This window comes from Myotis davidii, unplaced genomic scaffold (genome assembly GCF_000327345.1).
Source record: "Myotis davidii unplaced genomic scaffold, ASM32734v1 scaffold862, whole genome shotgun sequence".
NCBI classification, from domain to species: Eukaryota; Metazoa; Chordata; class Mammalia; order Chiroptera; family Vespertilionidae; genus Myotis; species Myotis davidii.
In genome coordinates this window covers 16,507-24,766 of record NW_006293230.1, presented here as the reverse complement: position 1 = coordinate 24,766, position 8,260 = coordinate 16,507, and the positions used below count along the sequence as shown (strand labels likewise).

The following is an 8,260-nucleotide window of genomic DNA, read 5'->3' as shown; positions in this document are numbered from 1 at the left end:
CAGAAAATTGTTATTCTTCAAACTTTTCGGTTGACCTGGACTTTCTTTGTCTTTCATATCAAAATCATCACTTTTAAATCGTTTAAACCAGCGTTCACACGTATCTTGAGATGGAGCATGTTCACCATAAGCTTCCCGAAGTATACAATAACTTTCAGCAGCACTTTTCTTCAAAATAAAGTAACGAATTAAAACTTCCCGCAAATGCTCTTTTTTGGAATGAAATTCGACATTTTTAAGCGTAAAAATATCTATGATGTTAACACCTTCAGAAAATTTGACATTTGAAGTTTTGAAGCTTGCTGTCAATGCAGCAAAATAGCATACACATCAAATCGCATATATTTCAACATAGTATATGTAATCCATCTATTGAAAAAAATCCGCATTATTAACCAGTACACCTAGTAGTGTCTGTCTGTCTACCTCCATAGAAAGGTATCCTTATTGAGAATTTTTATTATGCTGAGATGTCCTACTCAAGAACAAGGGATTTTTAAGTCTTTTGTGTCTTTTAGGAGATACAGTTTTTTCATATAAGTTTTGAATATTCCTTGTTAAGTTTATTCCTAAACAGTTTATTATCTTCATGGCTATTGAAATAGGGTTTTCTCATGTATTGTTTCTTCTAATGAGTTATTTGTCGGTATGGAGGCTATTGGTTTTTGCGTGTTAATTTTTATATAGTGAAACCTTGGTCATGTCTTTGATTGTTTGGGTTGGTTTTATCATTGATTCTCGTAGAATTTTCCAGGCATATTCTCACAGAATCAGCAAATAAGGATAGTTTGCCTCTTTCTCACATCTTCACTGTTAATTCTGTTCTGTGTTCCAGTTGCACTGGCTGATCCCTCCAACAGAATGTTAAATAGCCATGTAGATTGCATGTGCTTGGCATTGCTGGTGGGAATGCCTCCAGTCTTCCTTACTGAACAAGGTGCTGGCTTTAGTCCTGAAGTGTGATATTTGACTTTGATTAATTCAGTGGTCTTTGGGCATTTTGATTTATAATGGGAGGCAGCTGGTCCCATCCATCCTCCCCCTGAGCTCTGGCTAGAAGATGGGAAATGAAATCTGTTAGGTAGGGAAGGGAGAGGTGGGGTTCCTTTGCTTCTTTTCTTCCACCAACATCACTTTACCCTTCAAACATATACAGGTATTGCTTTTCTGAGGACTCACGAACTCATTTAAAATACATGTATATAATAAAAGTGTAATATGCTAATTAGACCGGACGTCCTTCTGGACAAAGCCCGGACTGCGAGGGAAGCCCAAGTCCTGGGTGCCTGCTGAAAGCTGGAGGGAAGCGTGGGTCCCGGGTGCCAGAGGGAAGTTGGTGCCGGCAGCCGGGGGAAGGCCTACTCTTGCACAATTTTCGTGCATTGGGCCTGTAGAGTGTGTGTGTGTGTGTGTGTGTGTGTGTGTATTTTTTGATTGATTGATTTCAGAGAAGAATGGAGAGGGAGAGGGAGATAGAAACACCAATGATGGGAGAGAATCACTGACTGGCTGCCTCCTGCAACCTGGGCATATGTCCTGACCAGGAATCGAGCCATGTCCTCCTGGTTTATAGGTCGACGCTCAACCACTGAGCCACCATGACTGGGCCAAACTCATCTTCGAATGGGGAAGCATGTTGTCCCAGTCTTATTCTCTTATTCAGATGACCACCCAGATTAGGGGATGGGCAGCTCTTTTCTAAGAGAGCCCTGGAATGCCTGCCCCCTGTACTTTTCACCTGTTCCTGGAATACCCCTCACCCCACCCCATGCTGCCACATGCCTTTGTGATGATGGCTGCTGTTCTCTGTTCTCTCCCTAGGTGCATGGCTACTTCCTAATCCCAAAGCCCAGAGGACACATCCCTAGAACTGTGCGGGTGAGGCCGGCCAGCAGGGCAGCTTGAGCGCCCCTCTCGTGGCTCCCCGCGGGGGCCAGGATGCTGAAGAAGCAGTCTGCAGGTCTTGTGCTGTGGGGCGCCATCCTCTTTGTGGCCTGGAACGCCCTGCTGCTGCTCTTCTTCTGGACGCGCCCTGTGCCCAGCAGGCTGCCCTCAGACAGCGCTCTGGATGACGACCCCACCAGGCTCACCCGCGAGGTGATCCGCCTGGCCGAGGACACCGAGGTGGAGCTGGAGCGGCAGCGGGGGCTGCTGCAGCAGATCTGGGAGTACTCTGTGCGGCGGGGCCAGCGGTGGAGGGTGCCCACTGCCGTCCCACCCGTGCCGCCACGAGGGCCTGGGACCTTGCCGCCAGCTGTGATCCCCGTCCTGGTCATCGCCTGTGACCGCAGCACTGTCCGGCGCTGTCTGGACAAACTGCTGCACTACCGGCCCTCAGCCGAGCGCTTCCCCATCATCGTCAGCCAGGACTGTGGGCACGAGGAGACAGCTCAGGTGATCGCCTCCTATGGCAGCGCCATTACACACATCCGACAGCCCGACCTGAGTGCTATTGCGGTGCCACCCGACCACCGCAAGTTCCAGGGCTACTACAAGATCGCGCGCCACTACCGCTGGGCCCTGGGCCAGATCTTCCACAAGTTCAAGTTCCCCGCGGTGGTGGTGGTGGAGGACGACCTGGAGGTGGCCCCGGACTTCTTCGAGTACTTCCAGGCCACATACCCGCTGCTGAGGGCCGACCCCTCCCTCTGGTGTGTGTCTGCCTGGAACGACAACGGCAAGGAGCAGATGGTGGACTCGAGCAAGCCGGAGCTGCTCTACCGCACCGACTTCTTCCCCGGCCTGGGCTGGCTGCTGTTGGCCGAGCTGTGGGCCGAGCTGGAGCCCAAGTGGCCCAAGGCTTTCTGGGATGACTGGATGCGGCGGCCTGAGCAGCGGCAGGGCCGGGCCTTCCTGCGGCCCGAGATCTCCAGAACCATGACCTTTGGCCGCAAGGGTGTGAGCCACGGGCAGTTTTTTGACCAGCATCTCAAGTTCATCAAGCTGAACCAGCACTTTGTGCCCTTCACCCAGCTGAATCTGTCATACCTGCGGCAGGAGGCCTATGACAGGGATTTCCTTGCCCGCGTCTATGGCGCCCCTCTGTTGCAGGTGGAGAAAGTGAGGACCAGTGAGCGGAATGAACTGGGGGAGGTACGGGTGCAGTACACCAGCAGGGACAGCTTCAAAGCCTTCGCCAAGGCCCTAGGAGTCATGGATGACCTCAAGTCGGGGGTCCCCAGGGCCGGTTACAGGGGCATCGTCAGCTTTCTGTTCAGGGGCCGCCGTGTCCACCTGGCACCCCCGCAAACCTGGGAGGGCTATGATCCCAGCTGGAATTAGTGCTGCCTGTCTCTCCCGGCCCCTCTCACGGCACATGCTGAGACAGACTGCAGTCCTGGCTGCACCCTCCTCTCTGTGTCTCTCTTGGGTCCATTTATCTTTTTATTTTATTTTATTTTTGAGTGGCATTCGAGTGCACAAATGAGAAGGTGAAGATGACTCGCCCATTGAGAGGTTCAAATCAGGGGAAACTTTCTGGGGTACGTTGGGGGATATTGAGCAAGAAGCCACTGTGTGGTAGGCAGAGACGGCTTGTTGGGGCCACATGCTTTCGTGTGCCAATTTTTCTCCTAGGGCATCTGCAGAGAGGCTGGCAACTTGAGTTCTCTTGCCCAGGCCGCTTTTCCCTGTTCTGGCTCTCACAGTCCTTCCCCAGAGCCCTGGCCAGTTTGGCTCCTCCCTGGCAGTGGGGGGAAAGGAGATGGGGGGAAGCTTGGTGTGCGGGGCACCCTCTCTTATCCTGCCTCGAAGAAACAGAAGCTGTCCCTCAGCCCATCCTGTCTGCAAGCGGGTCCTTTCCTGTCATTCCAGGAGGGTTCTGAGCCGGCTTGCTGGGAGGGAGGTTAGCTCCTCCCTGAGACCTTGGCTTTTAGAGGTCCCCTCAGTGTGAGGCAAAGCAGCCAGGACAGGATGACCCACACACCCCTCCTTCCTGTGCCCACCCCACCCCTCAGCACCCTGTATCTGTTCAGGTTAGGATGCAGATCGGGGCTTGGAGAGCAATGTCTGTGCTTTTGATTCTTGCCCGACCTCAGTTCGTGGAAGAAAGTTGAAGCTGCAGAATTATTTTCAAAAATAAAAGGCTGAATTGTCTGAAAAACGTGTGTGTGTATGTGTCCTGGAAAAGGAGATGAGGGTGGAGGAGGAAAGGAAGAGGGGGAATGAAGATTACAGGAAGGCTGAGCCGGCAAGAGGAAGTGCATTGGCAAGAGGAAGTGAGTGCATCGTTTGGAGGAAGGGAAAGCAGATGACGAGGAGGAGGGGGCAGAGCACAGGAAAGCTGCAGAGTCTGGGGTAAACAGTCCAGGTTTGAGTATGGACAGGACCACGACCATAATCATCTCTAGAGGGGGCTGTGGGGCCTCCGTGGGCTTGGGCTTCCTGTGAGCCCTGGGCGGGAGGAGAGCTCAAGTGGGTGCTGTGTGCAGGGTGCCCTCTGCTGGCTCAGGCAGCATTTCTGGGCCTCGGGAACTGCCCCTGACCTTCAGGATGGAGATGAGCTCCAGAGAATGGCAGTTATTTTCTACATTACAATCAGAAGAGAAGACCTAAGTGGGTGCGTTACATGAAATCCTTGGTGACAGAGTTGGGGAGGTGGGAGAAAGCAAATCGGGAAACCTCTGGGATTGCATAAAAAGTAAATGATAGACACATGCTGCTTTTACATAGGTGGGTGCAGGGCAGTTAACAGTCAACCATTAACTATAACAACGAGAGGATGTGTAGTGTCTGCCCTGAGCGGTCAGGAAAAAGACAGGTTACCCTGACATTCCAAAGGTACAGGCTCCAGGTGAAAGTTGGCCTTTGTCAGGGAATGTTCTAGCCTAGGACATGACCACCCACCATAAACTGCTTTTAGTTAAAAGGTTTAATTTCAGCCCTGGCCAGTTTGGCTCAGTAGTTAGAACATTGGCCTGCGGACCAAGGGTGAAGGGTTCGATTCCCAGTGAAGAGCACATACCTCAGTTGCTTGTTTGATAGCCAGCCCTGGTTGGGGCACAAGCAGGAGGCAACCAGTCAGTGTCTCTCTCTCATAGATGTTTTTCTTTCTCCCTCTCCTTCCATTTTCCCTTCCACTTTCTCTAAAAAATCAATGGGAAAAATATCCTCAGGTGAGGATTTTTAAAAACGTTTTAGTTTCAGACCATCCTATGTGGTTACTTTGAGTCTCTGTGTTTTTAAGGCTGCCATGCAGGCCTCCTCAGAGCCTGTCGGGTTTAGTTTGTGGCCCCTTTTCATGCACTCCTGGTAAGCTGTGGCAGTGACCAGGGCCCCCGTGTGAATGCCTTTTACACTGCCACTCAGAATGCACATACTGGCTAACGTTTTCTGGAACTTTCACCCATATCGTGTAATGCATTCTGAGAGTGTCTATTCGCCAGTTTGTTTAAATGCTGCTGTGACCTACCCACTTGATTTCATTAATGGATTTGAAAACTGCAGGCTTTGTTGACAGACACCATTCTGGAGCTTCACACCAGATGGGCCAGCGGTCAGTGGGCAATCACTGGGTCACTACCGGAGCAGCTGTGGCCCCTCTTCCGGGCTCAGGAATTCCCAGTGTGCTTGAAACCGGACCAGGAATGGGTCTGGGCTGCCTGTCACTACTTGAGCCAATTAAGCAGAGACAGGGTTGAATAGAATATGAGCGTTTTTATTTTCCAATATTTCGGACAGCATGGGAGAGCAGCAGGTCATCCACAAAAATCATCTCTGCTGTCTCCCCCTTTCCCTCTTAAGCTAGCTCAAATAGTGGGTAAAAAGACAAAAATTACATGGGGAAGTAAGCAAAAGGAATAAGAATGGGTATAATGGTTACATACCACAGGCAATGTGGGCTGAGGGTTGCAAAGGGCGGGCACCTCCAAGACTCCATTGCTTTGGCAACAAGGTTGTTAATCTTTCCTTGATAGGCAGTTCTCTTCTCTGATAAGGAGCATAGACCACGGACCACATTTCAACTCCCAGCCAGGTCAGAATGTGCTTTCTTTTCTTTTTTTTTAATCTTTATTGAGATTATTACAGATATTCCCTCTTTTTCCCCCCATAGCTCCCCTCCACCCGGTTCCCACCCCACCCCAGGCCCTTGCCACCCTCTTGTCAGTGCCCATAGGTACTGCATACATGCATATAAGATTTTTGTCTAATCTCTTCCCGCACACCCCCACACCCACTTCCCCCTGAGAATTGTCAGTCTGTTCCATTTCCATGCCCCTGATTCTATTCCATTCACCAGTTTATTCTGTTCATCAGATTTTTTATTCATTTGATTTTTAGATTCACTTGTTGATAGATATGTATTTGCTGTCACTTTGTTGTTCATAATTTTTTATCTTTACCTTTTTCTTCTTCCTTTTTTTAAAGAATATCCTTCAGCATTTCATATAATACTGGTTTGGTGGTGATGAACTCCTTTAGATTTTTCTTGTCTGTGAAGCTCTTTATCTGACCTTAAATTCTAAATGATAGCTTTGCTTGGTAGAGTAATCTTGGTTGTAGGTCTTTGCTATTCATCACTTTGAATATTTCTTGCCACTCCCTTCTGGCCTGCATAGTTTCTGTTGAGAAATCAGCTGACAGTCATATGGGTACTCCCTTGTAGGTAACTAACTGTTTTTCTCTTGCTTTGTCTTTTGCCCGTCCTTTTCCGCTTTTTTTGGCATTCTCACTAAGATCCTTAAAGGTCTCACTAAGTTCCTTGGAGGTTTCTAGAAGATTCTTGAGTAACCTTATAACTGTAGCTTTGAACTCTGTATCCAGTAGTTTCCTTTCTTTCATTTCTTTCATTTGTGACATGTTTCTTTTGACTGCTTCCCTGTGTTTGTTTCTATGTATTGGGTAGCTGCTAAGTCTCCTTGAGTTGATAGAGTGGCCTTGTGTAGTGGGTGTCCTAGAGGGCCCAGTGGCTCAGCCTCCTCAATCACCTGAAATGGACACTGGTGCACCCCTTTGTGAGCTGTGTGTACAGTCTTGTTGTAGTTGAGCCTCGATTGCTGTTGGTATCACTGGGAGGAATTGACCTCCAGGCCAATTGGCTGTGGACACCAGCTGCGACTACAATAGAAGAGCTGCTGTGCAGGAGACACCCTTATGGGGCAGGAGTTGCTTCAGTGGGGCTTTGGTGCTCACTGAGTGTGTCGCTTATGGATGTGTAATCTTGTATGGTCTCCCACTGACCACTGGGTACATGTTCTTGGATCTCCAAGGAGGTGCAAAGTCAACTACTACCTGAGGCCACCCAGCAAGTACTACAGAGAGATCTGCAGATTTCTCCTCTTTGTATTTGTTTGGGAAGTGCCCAGATGAGGCACAGCTGTGAAGCAAGGCAGGCTGGTGCTAGTGCTGGCCTTGGGCCTTTTATTGATAGCGTTGGGGCTCCCTGACCCAGCTGCAGCTTGTTTTACAGGTTTTAGGCTGAGAAAGGACAGGCCATTCATATGCCAAAGCTGCTGTGCACAGCTTGGGTGGGGTTGTAAATTCAGAGGGGTAGGGTCTCAGGGAATCTCCAGGGCAGAGTGAACAGATGTCTGCCAGTCAGCCCTGCACCAGGGAGGTCCCAGCATGGGAACAATGACCACTGAAAGCACCGCTGTCTGGAAGAAAGCCGCCCCTGCATTCTTGTCCTGATGCCAGACAGTCCAGTTTCTCCCTGTACCTGTCTGGGCCCCCAGAGCCTCACCCAGCACTGGAGCTCAGAGCAAGTGGGAGCTTGTAAATTCAGTTCGTGGAGCTGGCCTTTTAAGAGGAGCAGCTGGGTCTCCAGCAGCCTGTGTGTCACTCAGCCCCAATCCACACTGGGTTTTTTTCAGAAAACAATTTGGCAACGTCCAGTCGCATGAGACTATATCTACCCAATACCCAATTAAATCACTCCTGGATATGCGCTAGCCAGTTCGGCTCAGTGGATAGAGCATTGGCAGACTGAAGGGTACCGGGTTCAATTCTGGTCAAGGACACATGCCCAGATTGCGGGCTTGATCCCAGCAGGGGGCGTGCAGGAGGCAGCTGATCCATGATTCTCTTTCATCATTGATGTTTCTATCTCTCATTCCCTCTTCCTTCCTCTCTGAAATCTATATCTATCTATATCGATCTATCTATCTATCTATCTATCTATCGATCTATCTATATCTATACTAGTAGCCCAGTGCATGAAATTCGTGCACTGAGGAAGGGAATTAGAGGAAATATTTTAATATTGCTATTTGTCCTTTCTCTATAATAGAAGTGTCAGAGATGAAAGAAAATTAGCACAATG

At 49.5% G+C, this 8,260-nt stretch overlaps 1 protein-coding gene across 5 annotated transcripts in view; it reads left to right on the top strand.

Moving 5' to 3' along the window:
* The window catches only part of MGAT1 (mannosyl (alpha-1,3-)-glycoprotein beta-1,2-N-acetylglucosaminyltransferase), a 33,541-nt gene extending 30,039 nt beyond the window's left edge, over positions 1 to 3,502 (top strand). For 4 of the 5 annotated variants that reach the window (XM_006766842.2, XM_006766845.2, XM_006766843.2 and 1 more), the window contains one exon: positions 1,822 to 3,502. In XM_006766842.2, the coding sequence (XP_006766905.1) occupies positions 1,939 to 3,282 (1,344 nt within the window). In that variant the 5' untranslated portion in view covers positions 1,822 to 1,938 and the 3' untranslated portion in view covers positions 3,283 to 3,502. Of the gene's footprint in view, positions 1 to 840; positions 938 to 1,821 lie in introns of those variants that run through there. The other variant, XM_006766844.2, reaches the window with a different exon arrangement.
* The last annotated feature ends 4,758 nt before the right edge of the window (positions 3,503 to 8,260 follow it).